This window comes from Falco naumanni, chromosome 9, assembly GCF_017639655.2.
Source record: "Falco naumanni isolate bFalNau1 chromosome 9, bFalNau1.pat, whole genome shotgun sequence".
Lineage (NCBI taxonomy): Eukaryota > Metazoa > Chordata > Aves > Falconiformes > Falconidae > Falco > Falco naumanni.
The window spans coordinates 10,882,798-10,904,828 of NC_054062.1; the positions used below are offsets into that span (position 1 = coordinate 10,882,798).

Genomic DNA, 22,031 nt, shown 5'->3' on the forward strand with positions numbered 1-22,031 from the left:
CCTCTCCTCCACTTGCACTAGAGACATTGGCACACACCTCAGCAGGCGGCCATCAGACGGCCACCCTGCTAGGGTTCCATGGCTGCTGCAGATGAAGTCATCGGCAACACACACTGCTGCAAGGGGCTTAGCAAACTGCTCAGGGATTTACAAAGGCATGAATGAAGATGAGGACAGAGACAAACTAATAAGAAAAGACTAAGTAATTTCTTTAAAAAAAAATAAGTTTAAAGAATAGGAAGATATTAGAGTGCTAATTAAAAGAGTCAGCAGTGAAACTGAGTCCCTAGTGATATTGTTGAGGAAGGTAAACTTAAGCGGTTGGGTAACCTGTGCTAGGAAGCTTATGGTTTCTGCCACACGCTATTCCAGATGAGACTTTTTTGATCTAAACAGTGCCCCAGACCTGCTGCGATCACAGCACAGACCTCTGGTAAGAGCAGCTCTATATCTTGTTCTCTATAGACACAAACATCAATCATTGCTGAAAGCCTCCCAGAACTTGGAATCATCAACCAAAAACCTCTGTTCCTCCTACACATTAAATAATTTAATTAGGTTTCATTTTCTCCCTGCTTCATGGGTTTGTAACAGTACGCACTCCTAACAGCCACAGAGCCTTTGAAGATGCTCAAAGGCCTCTGGGTTGAATCCTTGTTAAGGAACTGGTCATGATTTCCCAGCTTATTGTGTTCACTAGGTCCCTTCCACTGAAGATCATTGTGACACCATCCCTTTCCTAACTTCTGGGCTCCTACCCAGATGGACAATTTGGGTAGTAAAAGAAACTCATCAGCTGGGGTCTGGTATCATCCCCAGCACTTTCACAGGTTGCAAAATGCTTCCCGGAGGTCCCTCTTGTGGCTTCTCTGCCACATGGATATAGAGAGAAGCTGCAGTTCAGCAGTGAAAACTGATAAGCTGGATTTATTAACTCACCCCCACCATCTCTTATCTCATGAAATATCAATTAGGTAAAACAGGAACAAATTACGAACTCCTATATCAGAAGACAACTGTTTTCTAATGAAGACGGACTAACAAGATCAATTCTTCATTACAATTTAGGTAAAAAATAGCAGCAAAAAATGGGACACTTTAAAATAAAATATATTGACAACTCTGCTTTGTCAAGTGTTCTTCCTCCCTCTGTGCTCTGTAAGAAGTAAGTGTCTCACCTTAGGTCTTTTTTTTAGAGATATATATATATAAACACACAGCCTCATAGCAGCAATCAGCTACACAAATGTTAGAGAACTGTATTTAAAATTTATTGCATTTATTCTCATTTCCATTATCTCAGTAATAACTTTAGAGGACTTAAAAAAAAAAAATGCTTAAACTGCTCTCCACAAGTATTTTTCAGGAACTGGGAAGGTTTATTGGCTTTTAGTGAACACCTTTTCAGAATCTTACCATCACAATACTTCATACCTGCACATCATTACAAATTCAACATCTCAGGCACTCCCAATTCACAACCAGTACCAGGCAGATCAGAAACAACTCCTCATTTAAACCATATACAGCAACATCATCCACGCTATTAACAATGCAGGCACAGAACCACATTCAATCACACGCACACAAATACGAATAATCAACACTTGGTTTTGTGAGAAAGAGGTGGAAGGGGAATATCAGCATTTCGTTATGCAATCTGCAAGTTCAAGGTCACTCATGCTGTTTGCTACAGCTTGCTAATGCCAGTTTTATTAGAAAACCTTATGAGCATCCCCTTCGTTCATATTTAATAATTCATGTAATGCAGGCTCACAAGACAACTCTCTGGTTTTAAGAGGCTGACAATATATCAGACCTCATTTGCTTTGCTCCAAGCATGCAGCACCATCTCTGATTTAGTGCAAGGTCAGAAAATCCCCCCTTTTATCAGGCCCCATGCAAGGCTGTCAGCAGAGAATATTTTTAATGCAACCCTATGAAAGATGACAAATACCTACCATGGTTTGTTAGTATTTCAGCTCTCTCTCCCTCCCTTTCTCCTTTTCCCTCCTCCTTGGTGTCTTTGCTAAGCACTGTTTTGCCTGACAGAACCTCTTCATAAGCCTCTTAGTCCCTTGACAGCTCAAGAGTTCATACAGCCAAGATGCTCTGGTAGTCACTTTCTGTAATTCACCTGCAAAAAGAGAGAGAAAACTTGAAACCAGAAGAAACGGCATGTTAATTCCAATAAGTGCTCGATGCAGCACATCGAGTCAAACCACTGATTAAAGCAAGCAGGCTTCAAGATGGGGAGGCAGTCAGTGATCCGTTTATTCCTGAACAAGCAGATGTCACTGTGGAAAGCAACTTTTTGTAATGTGCCCACACGTATGTAACTACTTACCCATGCCAGTCAGAGCTTCTCTCGGTGTGGCTTGTCAGCCACCTGGCAACCTAAGTTTCTGATATGAGGAAGATGGGAAATCCATCATCTCAAATATGCTCTATATGAAACCAGCTCAAGAAGTGTCTATTTTTACATCGCATGCACATTAGGAATCAAACCCCCTGTATTTAATTATCAAAATGTAATTATCTGTTGAAATCCCCAGTGCAGCCCTCAATCCTGGATGTGTCAGATGCTGTGCAACAAGAACTAAGACTTCAGGTGGCAATAACTGCAAGTTGTTATTTAAAGAGAGACAAGCACATTGTAACAAACCGAAGACTTAAGACTCGTGAGAGCGTTCAGCTGAAATAATCCACACGGCCTTTTCTGTCTTTCACCACTTTTCACAGCATACAACATTTAAAAGATCCTGCAAAAGCAACCCTTTTGTACTACACTAAGAAACAAACACCAGCCTGGCAGCATAAGGAACTGCGAACAAACACTCTGTAAGACAACAGAAGAGCAGAATAACAGAGCAGGTAATGTGAGAGGAAAGCATAAGCTCATTGCATAGCAAGACACTAGTCCTTGCAGAAAAGTCCTGTTTTCCTTTCACTGCACATATTGTTGCGTCAGCTTTTCAGCAACATTTTGAAGCAACTGGAAACCCAGTCAGTAAATTTCTGCAGACTGACACACGCACTCAAATTTGTTTTCTTTTTCTCCTGCAAGTCAATCCCTTCTTCTCTAGCAGTATGTTGCATATTGTCTGTCGGAGAATCCTGACATTGTTAGAGGTTAAAAGCGTGTTTGGCAACAGCAGAGGGATAGGCAAGATGACTTGAAAGCAGAGTAGATGCCTGAACCTCAGGGGTGTGACAGGGAATAATTAAAATGTTGCATCCCATAGAGATCTCAACATGCCAGGGGAAAGGCAGCAACAAATCCTGCTTCACTACTTTCCTAGTAAAGGAAAAATGTAGCAGGTTTACAGGACGAATAGCTTTGGCAGCAAGTGCCTAATAGTTGGTTGGTTGTATCGCACACCACCAAATTTAGGATGTAGGATTGAGTAAAACAAAGAACAGCCAGACAAGAACACTGTGCAGGGGCCTGTCTGCTCCAGCAGCTAAAGATTGCCAAGGAAGAAACCCCAAGAGAGTTAAATGCAGTCATACTAAAAATACTTGGGAAAAGCAAGCTAACGAAAACACTGAAGGGCCTCACTTCCTACCACAAAGGCTAAATACCCAACTGAGGTACACTAGAACTCTACCACATTGCTTCCCAGAAGCGATCAAGGAAGAGGATGTTCTTTCGTAAGACCAGATTCTTCTCCTAAGAGATCCTGAAAGCCAAGCAGGGGCAGCTGAGAAGGAAAATACACAATTACTGCTTTTGAACTATTTATTCTATGAGTTAGTCACAAACTTTTCCACCTTCAGAAGCAACCACACCCTTTAGGAGGTCTTTTTGTTTTGCTTTTATATAATAATAATAATAATAATATGCTTTTGAGTCAGCAGATGGCAAGCTAGAGAGACTTTTATGGGACATGTTTCTAGACCATCTATCTATTTCAAGTTAGTTCTCTCTTCAAACTGAATTCCAGCTATCTTCACATTCTCCTTCCCTGTGACTCCTACACTTCACATTTTCAGTTTGCTATCTTCTCTGGTAACAGTAACTTGGCAATTTGAGGCAGAGAGGAGGACACTGGAATGTGCTGCTGACTGCAGCATATGCCCAGTACAGTGTCTCTAGACTCCGAGCAACACTCCAGCCTGGCCTCCCTCCGAAGACTACTGCAAGCTGTTGCTTATCAGCCTGTACAGGGTATTGGAAGCAGATGGACAGAGAAAGCTGGCTGAGCAAATTCTGGTGCTCCACTAAACTGCTGAGCAGACTGTTGTCTAGAGGGCAAGTCTGCAAACTACATCACAAGCTCTGGAAACAGACATACCTCAGAGTGCAATCCTGGATGTGCTGAGTGCTTTTCAGTGTTCTTTGAAAACCTGAAACAGACTGAAAATAAATGTTTCACAGCTACTATGGGCATTAATCTTCTACTGGGCAGAGAAGCAAAACCACCGACACCTCTCAGTACTCTGCCTTAAGCTGTAGTAACCATATTGTTTCCAAGGCAGCTTCAAATTTCAGTGGCAAGAGAGTATTTACCAGTTCGATTCTACCTGCCCTTTTTCTCAGCAGTGAATGGCCAAGGTCTGGGCATATACAGCTGAATCATGAAGAGACCTTTACTATAAAATCCAGAAAGCTGGGGAAAAAAAATCCTGAAAGTCGAGTTGAAGCTGATAGACAACTTCTTTCATTAACATCCTGAGAATATTTCACACAAATAAACACAGGAGTGAAATCCTAATATAGTTCAGACTTTGAGAGAAAATTTTCAACAAAAGCACTAAACAGGAGGGAGTTTACTATAAAAGTGCAGACACAATATACAGAACAATGTACATTTGACAGCATGCAGAATTAAATTAAGCAAAACTAAAATCAAATCTGCTCCAACCATATGGACTAAGGCAGCAGAACATAGCTCAGCACAAAACACATCAGAAAGCATTACGTGAAGTGAGCAGCTATTCCATAAATCCAACAGTCTTATTTTACTACCAGGCTACAGCAGGCAGGATATTTGTCCCTGCATCCTCAGGGAACTAACAGCTGATGCCCAGAATAAAAAGCACAATACTAAAACGCACGCTTGTCTTACCCAGGAGCTGCCACCCACACTTGCACAAAAATTTCTAGGAAAAGCTACCAGCACTACCAAGACCTAGGTGACCTTGGGAAAGTCACTTTACCTCTGCATCATGTGGCCCTAAAGTGTAAAACAAGAGTAAATACTTGCTGTCTCCAAACCAGGTCACAGAGGAGCGGAGTGGAGTCTGCAGTGTGGCTTAAAGTCACTGGGGATTTGACACATTAGAAATGTTATTAAAACACCATGACAGTCTAGCAATGTTTCCATTAAACATTCCATCCTTCACAGAGGATGTTTATGCTTTGGCACAAGACAAACAACGAAAAGAATTTCAGATGAGGCCTTTGTAGTAGGATATATCCCTGCATCTGGCAGTTGTGTTCCCAAGAGACGGACATTTAAACAGCCAGAAGTAATGAATGTGCTTAGCTACCTCTGAGCGCTGGTGAACACAAAAGTGAAAAAGCAGGAGAAACAGGTACTTGTGCTCCATGGGGACTGAAAGATAACAGCAGAATCAGGGAGCTACGAGCTTCCAGAAAGGAGATATAAACTGTGCTCGGCATTCTGATGCCCCCTCACAGCACAGCGTGGTACCTCGCAGGGGAGTGTTATGGTGCAACAGAGAAGAGTAAACCAGGGTCGCTGGACTCCACTCCTCCAAACCCTCACCTCAGCGAGCTGCTCTTCAGGCACCTGGCCAGGCCAAGAAGGATGCCATGAAAATTGGTTTTAAATGCTACATCAAGAAGGCACATGCCAACAATATTCAGCTGAAGCACTAAAAACGGCCTCCACCCTCCTAACCTACCCTTACACCAGCGTCTGTCCACGAGAACTGCAGTTACAGTGCACATCACCCTAAGCTCACTCTGAGTATACGTTAACAGAGCAGCAAAGCCAAATAAGGTTGCTAATAACAAATCAGTGAGTATCTAATGCAGCCTGAGGTGTATCAGACACGGTAATAGAAAGGAATTTATATCCTTTTTTGTTACCTTTAAAAGTCAGCAATAGTCAGAATACGAGGCTTGCAATTTTAAATTGGAAGTTTATTTTTATTTCTGCTTTGCATTCAGCAGACAGGTAATTTTTCGTCACACCCTATACAGTACTGCTGAAAATATGTTGTGTTTTTCTGCAGTATAATTTTATTGCTGGCCTTCTGCCAAGAGTCTTTCTGGCAGCATCTCCCACAGTTGGAAACTGTGTATCTGGGTCAGAAAAGACAAGCCGCTTTTCAGAACAGCTCAATACATTTGGCAGAGATTCTGATATTGTAATTGAACTCTTTCAGCAACTCTTTTTATGATGTACCCAGACACCAAACAAAACAAGATCTGCAATGTTGATTAATGTCAAAGTAACTGACAGAGAAATATCAAAATAGTTTTCCCTCATGTTAAAAGTATCAACAAACTGAGGGGAACAGATAAGAAATACAATTCATGAGGATTCAGTGAGGAGTATGAGGCAAAGAAATCTGCAAAGTATGACTGACCTTCTGCTTGTGCAGATATTTACTACTTTAAATCCGAACTCCCTGTACGCTGTACAGAACTGGTTTCTTCATTCTTCACCACCGTATGAAAAGAAATTCTTGCCACTCACAGTCATATAAGCATTTTGTAAAGAAGTGCAATTCTAACACTGGGATACATATTTAATAAGGTTCAGACTGCTTCCAACAATATGCTCAGCATTCAATTTCACCTGGAGACTGTATATTCATAGTAGTCTTACTATTTTCCAAGTAATGCAATTCCTGGCAAAGTTGCATCTGGGTTAGCCTTTAGAAGGCTGGAATTTTCCAGCCAAATGAATAATTACAAAGCAACACTAGAGTTCAAAGCGGGAAAGGTACTTCCTCTGGCAAATTCTTACACTTCACACAACAGACACTTGAGTCTAGTACTCCTGTTCTCACAGGTCTCTTTGAGAGAAGGCTCCTGGACTCAGAAATCCCGTAGGATTAGCCTCTGCCAGGTAGCCCCAACACCTGGCTTTAACACGTGCCAGAGACAGGGCAGGCACACACTTGATAAACAGACCTGGACTCATGGCACCTGTGATCACCAGAACTGAGGAATGGAAGTCATCTTCCAGGGTCCAGAGCTCTGACGATGCTCACAGTGCAAGGCAAGCAGCTGCCCACCCGTCTGCTGAGAGAGCTCCCCGAGGGTCCAGCTGTGCCGAGGGGGACAGGCGTGGGCAGGGAACTTGGGACCTGGGTTCAAAGATGCAACAAAGTCCTTGCAACTGACAGTGGGAGAACACATGGATTCCCCTCCAGATTGTAAAGCAAGGAATGAAAAAACAGCCAAAATAGATCCCACTGGTAAAGTAATTAAAGCAGCTGAAGAATTCAAGCCAAACAATCAGTTAATCTAGATTGATATACTAAGGTAAAAGGAAACAGGGATGTGCAAAGCATAGCTTATATTTTTAGCTCTTGGAAAGAGGGTGAAGAAAAGACGGTCTAAGGGGAAATCATCACTCGTCTAACAGGAAGGTTAAAAAAGGAACGCAGAGGCACAGTGCGATCATATATACAGTCACTTGAAAAATAAAATGCTGTACTTTATATAGAACCATACCATCCAATCTCAGAAAGAAATATACATTAGAAATAACTGCAGGTATCAAATTATAACGTGTAACAAAAAAATAGGTTTGGAAGCAATATAAATCCTTTCCTTCAGTATTTAAGCTACTATTCACTACTGAGGGCAGGAAGATACACCACCAAACTCACTACGTGGTCTTCAGAGCAGCCAGTTGCAGCCCTCAAAGTACTTTTTTACATCTATCGCCCTCCAGATTTTTGTATGGCCTCATGTTCCCCAACACACAATGCCCAGCACCCCAGTCACAGCTAGCGCTAAAAGGGTCTCTAATGAATTAATTTTGAAAATGCCTTCATCTCTTGGTATGGGTGTCAACATGCAAGACTGAGTAGAAACAGACCACATGCAAAAAATAATTAAAAACTGGCTGTTGACACTTAAATAACAAATTGACACATGAACATTAACAGTTTAATGTATTTCCTGCTCAACCAGTCAGAAACATCCAAAACTGAATTACCTGTAGAGCTAAGTAGTACAGAAAACAAAACATCTCAAAGGCAGCACTTCTTGGCAGGTATCTTAAAAAAATAAAATAAAATTTAAAAAAATCACAGATTAGATAGTACCTAAGTAATTAATAGCAAAGTATTAATTTGAGACAAAGTAGAAACCACCACTGGATTCTCAACAACCGTGAAATGTTACACTGATTTCTGACTTCTAACATGCTAAGCATTCCTGCTCTTCTGGCTAAACTGGACAGTGGGAACCTGATGCTACTTTGCAGTACGCACCCGTCTGTGAAGCAGTTGCAATTTGACATCCACATGCAGAATCATCTGAAATTTGTAACTACATTCATTTACACTTGAAGAATTAACTAAATTAATGAAAAGGATGATGTTACACTGAAATTACACTCACCATCTGCAATGTCATTTTTCCAGAGACAGAGCTGGTTTAAGCAAAATTCTGGATCTATGCCTGACATTACATCACATTCTCCAAAAGAGAATCACAGCTCTACCTCCTCAACCACACAGCGCCGTTTAGTGCCATGCTGGGCTTCTCACCACCGAAGCCCTGCTCTGCACTTGTATCTCAACACCAAAGCTTTGCAGACCTTCCGATTCCTAGGTACTTTCCATGTCTGTATCATTCGTGTCCACTCCCTTAGCTGCAAGGCTTTCTTTGCTCCAGAACCACTGTGGGAAGCAGCCACAATGTTTAAGAGATTAAGAACTGGGACATTTCTTCCCTAGCACCCTTCAGCTCAACTGAAATAGCTGCAGTGCCCCAGTTTCTTTCCTGCTATGATTCACATTCCAAAGGCTGCACACTGACCCCGGCTGCAGCCCACCACTGTCTCCATTTGACACACACAACCGGGACAGAGGAAAGGCCAGCGAGATGTCACTCTTCCACCAAAGAGAACGTGTCTTTCTTCTACAGAACTGTGAGGCCAAAGGCGTACACATGAAAGACTGGAAATCACAGTATTCCCTCCCTATGTTGGTCATAAATAAAATTTAAAAGAGAAAGACTGGAGAACAAACTGTCCTACGGTAAAACTAGATCTGTTTGTACTGGTGGTCTGCACTGTTCATCAATCCCATGAGGCAAGAGCAAACCAAGCTTGCTCTGCTAGCTGTTCTCTGCTCCGCATCTCAAGCTAATACCTATCTTGGTAACTGGCAAGATGAAAGAGAAAAGCAACATGGATTCTAAACCTCTGTGTTGTAAATAAAACAAATTTAGTAACTCTCTTACAAGTAATACAATGTAAATACTATGTGCAACACATTTTTCTAATGTTTATGTAGTTTCAATTTCAAAGTATTAAGAAGTTTTTATGCTATCCTTCTGACTAGAATTTCAGCTACCCTTAATGGCAAAATTTAAGCAACAATTTCTCCCCTAGAATTCCTTCTTGATGTCAATATGTAAAGAAGCCAGCATTTTCAATACTGCCGATCCACACTGGCTACTGGGCACATCTGCCTTTCAGCCAGTTTAAACATTCATGACTCCACTTAAATGCATTTTCTAGTATGTCAGTCTTGCTGCTTCAGTGACTTTTTTTTTTTTAATTAAAGATAGAAGATTTAAAAGGATTTGGAAGAGAAGACAACTAGACCCAGCAAGTATCATGCAAGGAGCTCTTGTGCTTTCAGCCATTACACACCCTCCATCAGACTTTTACCATGGTTTAGTACCGCTATCACTACTGAACAAGTTCAGGTTAATTTTTCACTTCTTGTCTAATTGGCTATTTTGTCAAAAAACATCTTTTCAAAGGTTCTAGGTTACTAAAAGCTTCTTTAAGTTTTTTTTCCAGCCACCTCATCCATCCAACCCTGTTATTTCAGTTTGTTTCCCTCTTGTTCCCCTGTGCCTTAGATTATTATTTCCAGGGAAGTCTGAAGTTCAATGTCACAACACGTACTGCCAAAGCAGCACCTGAAACAAAATCTAACTATGATCTTAGGTTGTTTCCAAAACAAAAGCCTCCTCCTTTAAAACACTCTTCCTCCACAACGCTGCAGATACAACCCGTACAGCCTCACCAGCCCAGAAGTCCTGCCCCGTGGCTGCTGTCAGTCCCACCTGCAAGGGCTCACTGTGGTCCTCAGCTACAACAAAACGGAACTTGCAGTATAATTAATGAATTTCTTCCACATGACTGACTAGAAACTGATTTTGTAAGTCAATCACACACAAATGAGGGGAAAGGGGGATTTTTAGTAGAATTTTTTTCTAAAAAGCACATGTTCCAAAGAAACAGTATTCAATGCCAATGAATCAAGGTCAGTAATGGAAACATTTGGAGAGAGAAGAATGGTAGAGATACTGTCTGCAAGGCAGAAACTACCAAATTTGAATCAGAATATTGTGCAAGAATCCCTCCAACAGAAAGCAATGGGGATATCTCTCTAGGGAAGAGTACCCTGGCTGCCATCAATTTTCGGCCTTGGAACACAATTATTTACTTCAAATGCTCGATAAACCTACCAAAAGATTTGAAGCAGTTTATTTAGGCATGAAAACTAGGAACGATATCCATACCGAAAGTAAAAAATGCTGCACCAATGCATCAGATGGAAAAGTCACTAATGTCAGAATGACAGTTCTAAATCCACTATTTATGTCTTGAACAAGATTTTGTAGTAGGAAGTCCTAGCTTGGCTAAAAGGAAGAAAAAGAGCCATAATCATATTTAGAGATTTACAAAACCAACAGAAAAAAAATCCTATTTCCCTGTAAAACTGTATGTGTCTAAAAATAACTTTTATTGGCTTAATCCAGCATCTTCTTGCTGCAGCAGATCTATGCTGCATGCATGTGCTGTCAGATCTGCCAAGTTCAGTTGCAAAACTCATCTATTATTCTTCTCTCCAGCTAGCACAGCACAGTACAGCTATGTAAAAGGGGAAAAAAAAGAAAAAAAGATAACTTTAGCAGGGACCATCAGCGGTGCCAATGCTCAGTTTGAAGACCACAAGCTAGGTTGTAGAATTAATTTCTCTGCATAAGTTATATCTGTCAGTCTTATCCTTAGGAACTTCCTGAAATGAGTAGTGAATTCCACAGCTTTTTTTGTTTGCTTATTTTTAGCATCATACTGAAACAAAAAAGTTAGCAAAATTATGTTTAGGTGTCTCTAGCACTTGTTCTCCAATGCCTTTGGAGAACACAACTGTGCAAGCAACTGATCTTGAACTCATTCAATCTTTTTTAAATCTTCTGAATTTCAAATAAAATTGGTGGAAAGAAGCAGCTATCAGTATAAATCTGCCAAGCCTACCAGGATATAATTTTTAAGAACATAGACACAACTTCGCCAGTTTGGTCTCTTTTCTTTGTATTTCATATGGAGCTATCAATTAGTTTAGTATCTCTTTATAGATAATGCAGTCATCTCTAGTGTGCCACTTTACTGCCAACAGCATGAAAGACAGTTCCTCATTCGTTAATAGGAAGCTTCCTCAGTCTTTGCCATTCACTACTGCTTTCCTTAGATCAAGTGATCAACACCACACATTGTTCTCCCTGTCAACGTTACGCAACACATTTCTGAACAGCAAAATACAAGGCTATGATCAGCATCAAGTGTCTTGGAGGAAACACGCTTGCCACAAACCACAGGAACCTGCTTTTTAGGGAGTTTGTGGAGGTTAATGACATGACATCCAGGTTAGGAAACAAAGCACGTGATAGCAAGCTGCTGAACTCCAGTGCAGAAGAGGGTGCGTACCCGTTTTTCTCTGAGGGAAGCAAACAGACGGCGCAATCAATAGCAGCATTCAGAATGCTCTCAGCTTTGCAGAGAGATCGATTTACAACAACAAAACTCTCACTTTCTCCCCAAAGCTCCCTTCATACACTATAGCTGCTAAAAGTAACACTTGAAATTACTGTCAGGGGAAAGACTAGAGAAAAACAATCTAACTTAGTTATTTTGGGCCATTAACTGCATTTTGTGTCTAGCCACTTCAGTTTCCCCCGATAACAGGGAACCTGCTGTTCCTAAAACCAACATTGATGGGTTTTATTTTATTTTCAAAAGAAGATGCACTTGGAAAGCCAAAACTTCTCAGGGTAGGAGAGCGCACAGTTCAAGATGCGGAGGCAGGATCAAAACCAGAATTAAGGAACAGCTATAGTTTAAGTTTAAATGAATGGTATTCTCCTAAACTGAGCAATAGGATATAAACCCCTTCATCCTTCAGTGACATGGTATGGGGAAGCTAGATTAGAGTCTTAACATTTTTATTGCCTACCTAGACACCTAAATCCGCACCCATGTCACAGCACCACCATTATTACAGGTACCACAACAAGGAGAACAAGAACCAAAGGGACATGAACACTGAACTCTGCTCTTGTCAGAACAAAAAGCCTGCTTGGCTTTCACAGTCTAAAACTATACTTTTAGTTGTAAAATAATGCAGTCAATCTAGCTCATTCCACAGTTCAAATAAAATTCAACTCTAAAACCTGAAACTTTTGCGTTAATGAGAAAAATCCTTTTTAAAAAATTACATGGATGTGTTGCTTTGTGCACTGAAAGAGCACTTGCTGCTGCTGGTTTATGAGTTCTTCTACTCACTTTGCACGGCTCCTCTATTGTGGAAACAAAAGCCCCTGTATCGGGCCTTCTCAGTGCCATTTGGAAACTCCTACGGAGCGTTTAGAGGCCAATAAGAACCATTTTTAAAAGTCAGTCCACCATTAATTAGCTGCAGAAATTAAAGAAAACAATAACAAGGTGAAAGAAACTTTTTCCAAAGGCTTTTTGCTTGCTTTGAGAGAAACAAAAAGAAAGTTATTAAACCTAGCTAACACTTTTTCACTTAGCATTTTGCTCTAAAGCATTTAAAACTCCCACCCCGCAGGACCAGGAAAAGCAATGCCAGAACCACCAGCACAGAACTCACAAACACAAGAAAAGGCTGACCCTGAAACTCAGTGGACGAATACTACCAGACAGTTTCATGCCTTACCGAGACAAAATCCACAAGTTAAATTTAGAATGATGATTTCTGCAGGCACTCAGATGTTTCTGTTCTAAGTTTTCTAGAAATTGCAAATTAGAACTTGGCAGACTTGAAACTGACCCAGCATGTGTCTTCCGTAATCCAAATCATACTCTGCCCTATTACTCTGCAAAACTGTTAGGAAAAAAAAATCATGCCTTTTAACACATGGCTTCAGACAAGTGACAGAGATGTTCCATCTACCTCTGTGCTAAAAACAAAGCTTAAGTAGTATTTTTTCCTCTTGGAATATCGCCATGAAAATTAAAAGCTAACAGAGGAATCGAACTTATCTCCACTGGAGAATAAGCATAGTTTGCTGAGTAACGCTGCTTACATAACTTTATTAATTCAAACTGGTTGTGATAATTTTTTTCAGTTTTCCATGGGGAGAATATATTGCTTTCCTAGGCTCTCTGATCTCATTCTTAAATACTGCACCTTGATACTCACCAAAGTATGCAGGTGTTGCCAAGCTGTTTTGTAGAAGCAACTGGCAACCTCTGCAAGTTCCCTAGCGTTGTCTCTGCAGCCACCCAAGAGATTAAGGCTTTTTTGCAACACCATGAACAATAAACTGAATGAAAGGACTCAGAGGCTACAAACCAAGAAAGTCTGGGAAACTACTTCTCCATCTACTGTTAAACAAGACAGTACTACCCAATGTCACCTTGCTAACCTGCGGGAGACCGCAATCTTCAGGCTGGACTTTACAGCAGAGACTAAAAACATCACTCAGTCTTCTCCATTCTGACTGCAGTATCAAGCTTCAACATGCTTTTATTAGCAAAAAGTATCAGACCTTAGCCACACGCACATAATTTCACAACACTTCATAAATACTAATTCTCCAATTGCTGGAAGAGGTGTAAGTGTTATGCTGTTGCACAGAGACCCCATTGCCCAATGACTTAAGTGACTTGCCCAATGCCACAGTAAACAGGCAGGACTTGGAAAAGTAGTTAGCTTTTCATTTACTATACACACCGAGCATGGAGCATGCTCTCTCTCCCCCTGCTTTCTAGCTTTCCACCCTTTACTTCGGCTTCTTTAGTTTAATTTGAACAGACACTGCATTGCTGGCTGCTTTTGCCATTCAGTCTCTCCCTCATAGGACAACAGCCACCCTTCACAGGTCAGCCTGGCAAACTGTCATAGTAAATGTTTGACAATTACCTGTAGATTCATGAGACTCAAATTAGCAATTCAATATCTGAATATGGTGTGATTAAACTCAGGAGTCTAATTCAGAATGTGTCCTATTTTCAGGCATCAAATTTTTTGAGCACTCCACTCTTGAACTGACATGGACTCAGGCACCTTATGTGTCTTTCAAAAGAGGACAATGGAGTCCCTCATTTATTAGGCAGCAGGACACACACAGTCTGTTCTCAGGAAGAACAGGAGCCAGAAAAATAAGACCATTTCAGGACACTAGCAAGGGACCCGAGCCATTCTGCAAGATAAAGAGGAAGCTTTGCAGCCCCACTCTATAAAGCAGCCTGCTCCTCAGCATTGAGCATCTCATCCCAGACACAGAATTCTAGCATAATGTTTGGCTTTGAAGAAAAAAAGCCAAAAGTAGTTGTCTTTGCCACTTCTAAAGCTCTACATGGCATAGGAGCAGGCTATAGGGGATAATGGAGTTCATTCTTCTCTCTCTCTCTCTCTTAAAAAACAAACAAAAAAATCAACCAATCAACCCCCCCTGCTGTCACACTAGATACTAGGTAGCCATCTAAACCACTCAAACAAAAAGGATGGAGGGTCTCACAGCATCTCTCTCAAAAATCAGAAAAGAAATTGGCAACTCCCGGATGACCAGTAGTGCATGTGTCATCACTTCCCTTGCCTGTACCCGAATCACACACCTCAAACAGGGTAAGTGTCTTCAACCTTCCCCATGCTCAGCTCCAGCCATCTAATAGCAGTTTATAATTTCTGTGAGTTCATTCAGGACAACAACTTTGATCCTAGATCTGTTGGTAAGGAGAATACAGAGTGTGTACTTCAGTATGATGGCCCCTACCACAAACCCAACTCTGCCCAAAGGCCACTTTTCATCCCTATTGATGTTACTTTTTCCTCCTTCTAATCCCATCTTCTCTTAGGCTCTTAACAAACAAACAGAAGCAAAGTGAACGCAACGCACAGACGTCACAAATATGTACCGCTTCCCTTGGGATTCATGCATTCTGGATATCTGGATCTCCAGACAAGCAATTTTGTCTCTTGTACAGCAAACCCAGAGAGGTCTAAAAGGTAGCAGCTCTTCTCCTTCCCCCCCTACTAGTCCCAACAGCTACCCTGTGTAATGGTTTCTGTGCTGGGGCAATGCAAGCTGTTCCTGTGCTGCAGTGCTTGGCTGCTACTGCCAGTCTGGCAAGAGGAAAGCCCGTTCTGTGCGGCTGCAGACGAAGCACTGCAATGGAAGGACAGCACCAAAGGCCACCAACCAACCCCGCTCTCCCCCCTTCCCTCCAGCCTCCCCGTTCTCTACCTATCAGGAAGAGAACAGCAAGTTTTTGTAACCCCATGACAAACTTAGAAGATATTTTTCTTTCTCAACAAGAGCAGCCAAAACACATTTTTCAGTCTTTTCTAGACTAACAACCTTCTCTCTGCACACTTTCATGACTGAACACTAGAGTCTTTTTACAGCATATAGGCTGTCAAGTTTTCTAATCTGCTCCAACATTCTGAAATATGAAGAAAAGTTCTGACTGTATTTTGAACATGCATATTATTGAACTTCTTGCTACATGTGCACATGAGAAGTCTTCTGAGGAGATATTCCAAACTTTGTTAGAATATTTTCAGTTGGAAGGGACCTATAACGATCATCTAGTCCAACTGCAACACAAGAGAGCACGAATAATGGAAACGAAGCAGGGAAAAGGAAAGAGAGAAGTATAGCAGACCCCTGTACTCAGCTCTCAGACAAAATTCAGTCTTCTATGTACTGAGCATGAGGCTCGCTACTGTACTGGGTGACGAGGGTAAAGAGCACCCATTGAGACAAGGTGCACCTGCTAAAACTGGCAGTAAAAAACAGTCGACTGCTGCAAATCAGCAGTGCCCATTGCAAACAGAAAGCTAGTCTTTGTTCTTCTGGCACAAGAGAGCTCCTTTACTGCAAGCACCACATACACATCAAACATTTACAAGCAAAAGGAAAGAAGCTAGCCAAGGGATTTATATTAAAAATAAAGATTACAGATCGCAGTGTGAAAGAAAACAATAAATGTACCCCCGAGTCCCATGCCCATACAAGCTCTCCTCGTGCCATTCTTCCCCTGAAGGAGAACTGCAAGGAGAGAGCCTGAGCCAACAGTTTCTACAGCAACTGCAGAAGCACTGGTACAATGATACTCAAACGCTGCAGTAACTGCAGAAGCATCAGTAAATGGATACTCCAAATGCTGAAGGAACATTTGACAGTTTTAGCTGGACTCTCTTCACCTCATTGGGCAATTCATTCATCTCAATCAGCTTAATTCAACTCTATTCGACTGTTTCTCTGGAAACTCTTCTGAATCCTTAATATTCTTTCAGTACGCTGGTTCCCCTACAAAATTTCGGAACTCAACGCAGTCATCAGAGAAAGTTCTGCAGACATCGTGCTGGAAGGATGACCAACACCATGCTGTAAGGGAGAGGCCAAGGGCATCTTTGCTGCTATGGTGCTGCTGCAACTTCTCACTGAGAATGGAATGCTGTTATGACAATGACATGATGCTTATGTTGCACTGCTAAAAGCACACTTGGAAGCATCTCAACGGGAACCAAAACAGAGGTGTGTTACTACCCAGCTACACAGAAAAAGATCTATTTGTAACACACAGTTATTTTACCACCAATGCAGAATCAATATTAAGGAACACAAAATATCACACCTATGCACTGGGTTACATTTTTCAAATAAGAACTCTAATTTACTGAAGAATGTTTAGGGCAGGCCACATATCATTCCCCTTTTAAGAATCTGCTTTAGTAAGTCACAGCGCCTCAACAGTCACAGCTTTATCAGTAATTTCACGTAAGTGTTCTTTGCAAGAGATTTTTTTCTTAACTCTGAAAGTTTCAGAGTTTCAGTTTTCAGTTTCATGCTGAAACTTGGCATGAAGCTCAGGTTCCTGACCCATAGCAAGAAGTTAAACAACATTGCTCGTTTGTTTTTAAAAGGGTCAGGAAGTCTCCAGTTTCAGGTTCTTCAGTGTTTGGGGTGGAGGGGAACAGTATATACAGTCACAATTCAGGAACATTCAGTATTCAACTCCTGTCTGCAAAGAACGGGGGTTAATTGGAGAACTGTCAAAGATGTACTTTGTAAACCACTCTTATTGTTGGTTTATTACATGAGGCCACATCCACAAAAACATTTTTGGTCAAGAGGCCACGACTTATATAATGCTGACTCCCAGCTCCCTGCTTTAAACAGCATCCTTTATCTCGTGGGCTAACATAAGGAAAATGACTCAATTCCCCCCCCAAAATAAAGCAGACTTTATAAAAATAATCAACCTACAAACAACGATCTTATTCCCACACTAATGTCGGTAGAAGAGAAACATAAAGAAGAAAATATTTTATTTTTGTGCCTTTTATCATGATTGATTTAAATAGTACCATCACTATTTAAACAGCGACCATTGTTTTTTCTAAAATACAAAGTACTATGAACACTGAAGTGGAGAAGTATCTTGTAAGTTGTTAAAACATAAGCATGAAAAGATGACTTCTAGATCAAATGTATTCCTTAGCAGGCTAGTTTTGAAAAAGTAAAGAGTACAGTTCCAGCCAACCACCTTTTTATACAAAGTAGTTTTAAAAAAATCATTTATTTAGCAACTAAAAACAGTGTCAGGTTTCACATAATTTGCTAAAACTGAAAAATCAACCAAATTCTTTAAATTGTTGAAAATAACCCAGTTACAGGAGGTTCCTGTTCGCCTTCAAGGTGGGAGTCATGATTCTTTTCTCTTACACAAATTTAGACAACTGTGTTCTCTCTTCAGCCTCCTGGCCATCTGTAGAGATGAGGAGGTGTGTACAGATGTGGGCTCAGAGCAGAACAAGATACTTCTCTGAGCTCATATTTTTGGCAGTCACCAATTTCACCCTCACCCACCAGAAGCAAAGAAGTTATCAGCTTTGTCTCCCCCCACCTTCCCAGTATTTGCTTTTCTTCCTGGCTTTTCTAGAATACTTGTCACCATATTTACCAGAGTACGTTTATTGCTGGTTTTAAAATAACAGCTTTTGTAACAGAGGGAAACATGTCAGGTCTTTATAGGGGATCTTCAGACACAAAGAAATGAAGTTGTGCGGTAAATCAGCAGCAGAACCTGAAAAAGGGCTAAATGCTCCCGTAACCAATACTTTCAGTTTAAACACCAGACCTTCTCCACTGGATCACAGTGCTGCTCTGCACCTGGTGTTGAAGAGATTATTCACTGGGCTTTTTACCCATTTCCAGTTTTAGAAGGAATGCTCACATTATTCAAGTCTTGACTGTGATGCACAGAAGGTAACATCCCAGGTTACCACACAGATGCAGCGCTACATTTCAACCCCAGTGATACACTCTTTAAGGTCATCCAAATGGCACAGCTGATTACTTTAAAGAAACAAATTAAGTCTCTATATTATTAAAGGCTTGCACAGCATGACCAGGTAACCAAAGAAGCCCTGATCTATTTGTTAAGTCCAATTATCTAGACATCAAATCAAGAAATCATGAAGCATTGGGACACTGAATAGCTGCTTACCAAACACTTTTAGCTCTCTGAAAAGGTGACAGTCACTAAGAATCTGTGACATGGAAGAGGCATTCTTCAAAGCAGAGGTGGGGAGAAATCAGTTCTTGGGCATTTATGTTTTCCTTTCCTCTTCTGTTGAGCTAAACCAGCTATCAGAGTAAAGGCAAAGAGATTAGGACTGGAAGAGGAGTAGAAATCCAAATATTCTAAGTCTCTGTACCACATGCATTTACAAAATAATTCCAGCAGACATCTGAGATTACATCTGAGATCTCATTTCTCAGTCTAGCAATGTCAAAAGTTTTCGTGAGGCAAATAAGATGAGCCCAAGCTCTTTCACTTTCATTAGAGTCCAGCTGCCAGCTCCAGTAGGTTCTCAGGTAGGATTTCAGTCTAGTTTCCTTAAGGGGAAAGAAAAAAAAGAAAAAAAAAAAAAAAAAGAAAAAACCCTCCTGTTCTTGCTGCACTTACTATTCAGGAAAGTAACTGCAAAAGCCAAGAGCTGAGGCCATACAAATTTTTCTTCCTCTTTGATTCAGGGTGAGGAGTTGCATACCTAACATTCATCATAATAACATCAGTATTGCTAATTAACAGAAGACCTACCTAGGCACACCTTTCATGTCCCTATATAGAAAGAAAAAAAGAAAAAAGATCAGCCAGTCAGGTTGCTAGAATCCACCTCCAAAGACAATTGAACCTGAAATCTCTCTTACTAATTACTCTAAAATTAGTCCAGGCTTGGCTCCGAGGTGCACAACTACCACAATATGTTATTCTGGGGCTAAACACTCCCCAGATTTCTATGGGTACCTTCCAATCCTCAATTTTCTCTACGAGCACTTCACAGTCCTCCATACTGTCCTTTATGGATTCCTTGCAACCCCTTCCCTCCAACTATCTTACCTGGAGCTCCATGTTCCCTACCTGTCCCATCGTACCACAGCCCCCAGCTTTCCAGCTGCGGCATGCGTTCTGCGGTACCTCACTCCCTGAAGACACATGCTGTACACCTACAGCTCCCCTTCTATTCCAGAGCCCTCTCCACTGCAGCAAATACTTTAAAAGTGTCATATTATTTATATGGAAATCAAGCAAAGTAGATAAGTAAAAAAGTACTAAGCACACAGAGGGTCAGAGAGCAAACTACAGCACCCCAAAGAAAAAGAGCAAGTTCCCAATGTGCGAAGAGCTGCCCCTTCAGCACAGAAGTATCAAAAAATAAGAATAAATTACTAATATTTCTTCTTGTCTTCATACTCGAAAACGGAAGCCTTCATCCAGATGCAGCATCAGTCACACACCTCTCACAGCTTCCCCACAGCACGGCTGGAAAACCAGGCTGCGCTGCCTGCACCGCGCCCCACCAGCCCAGAGCTCAGCACTACAGCCACGCTCAGGATCAGATAATTACCACCACATAAATAGCTGTTATTTGAATTGAACTCCACAATTGATTAAACGTTAACACACGTTAGTCAGCACTTTCAGATAACATGTTATTTGTTTCTATGACTAACAAAAAGATCCCCAACCCGACCCCATTCATCCTATCTACGAAAGGTGACAGGGTCGAATCCTTTATGATCATGCTACATATCATACCAGAAACACAGCACCAGCTTCACTCTTGACAGCTGACTCCCATAGGGCAGAGAACTCAAATGCTTTTTTTTTTTTTCTTTTCAATACAAGCTGTAATTTGTTTTTTAAATGGACTGATTTGTACTGTCTTAACTGTAGGCTTTCACAAGTCTCCAGGTGATGTGTTTAGTACAGCCACTCAATGTCTTGCTAAGCAGGCTGTAAAAAGACCATTTAAGTTAAACACCTTCTTTATTCCTACATATACCAGCTAGCAACTTTAAGACACCACCTATTTCAACAATGGCAACTAACTTCAGTGGGATGCAGCATGTTGGCTTGTTTCCTTGCTGAATTGCGTACACTTTTAAAAGAGCAGCTACAAGGACATTCAAGAGAGATACCACATTTATGGAAAGGGTTAAACAGGCTCTCAGTAACAATGCTTTGGCTGCTGCACCATAACAAAAAAACAAAGCCACTCAATGCTCTGCAACAAGTAATGAAATTTTTGATGCCTCCTCCAAGATTAACCATGGCTTATCACAATTCACTGTTACAGGACCTGACCCACCTCCTTTAACATATAGAATAAAAACAATATATCAGTTTCAGTGTCATTGGCACTAGGATAAACCATTTTGTGGGAAAATCTCACTGGAGGAAGTCAGCAGCATTGCTTGCCCAAGGACACCCTGCTCTCCAGCCTCAAGTCTCAGCCTCCACAGTGACTGTTTTGCCAAAGCTCATTTCTAGAAACACACACCACTTGTTCCCAAAACAGCTTCAAAGAGCTCCTGCGCTTCCCACACGCCTGTACTCTGTTTATGCTCTTCCAGGAAAGCAGGTACTGCCAGCCGACAGCGAGGATTAGGGGAAGGTCTTGTTTAGTGTCATAATCAACTCAATCCAATAGCCTGGGAGAAACACTTCCACGTGTTCGGAACATCACACCTGTGTCTCAGAAAATAACTAAAGACACTTTAGGGACCAGTACTTCAAACACTATGCTAACACTCAGATTTGCTGCATTACAAGTCAAACAAGAAATTCATTTAGTTAAAGTGTCTCCCCTCCCAATAAACGGAGGAAATAGAGAAGTAAAGGCCTCTAAAACCAGCTTGCCCTTTCCTGCTCCTGGGCAATTTCTAAGAGGCAACACCAGTCTCTCACCATTGAGTTCATTTACTGCCAAGCCAAATGCCAAGTTCTGCTTCAATCATTTTACTTCTTCGGCACTAACTACATCACAGTTTAAGGTCTAAAACCTTAATTGGTTCTGCTTTCTAATATTTCTTCAAGTTCCATGACATCTTATGGTTAGCCACCAGTAAGAGTGTTCTTTCCAACCAGATATTCAAACATTCAATTTTTCAATAAAGTCAATTTAAAGTAAATGCACAAAAAGAACAAGAAGCAGCAAAATTTATTTTACTGTGATAGCCAGACACACCCCAATTTTGTTTTATTTTTAAGCATACAATTAAGGATAATTTAATTCCCCTATGCAGATAG

At 41.1% G+C, this 22,031-nt stretch overlaps 1 protein-coding gene across 19 annotated transcripts in view; it reads right to left on the minus strand.

Moving 5' to 3' along the window:
• LOC121093728 (spermatid perinuclear RNA binding protein) overlaps positions 1–22,031 on the minus strand; it is an 86,851-nt gene that overhangs the window by 59,840 nt on the left and 4,980 nt on the right. For 18 of the 19 annotated variants that reach the window (XR_005829637.1, XM_040606526.1, XM_040606528.1 and 15 more), the window contains one exon: positions 1,962–2,137. Coding sequence is in view for 17 of the 19 variants with exons in the window: in XM_040606526.1 (XP_040462460.1) it covers positions 1,962–1,964 (3 nt within the window). In the remaining 2 variants the exon portion in view is untranslated. Of the gene's footprint in view, positions 1–1,961; positions 2,138–4,298; positions 4,355–22,031 lie in introns of those variants that run through there. The other variant, XM_040606515.1, reaches the window with a different exon arrangement.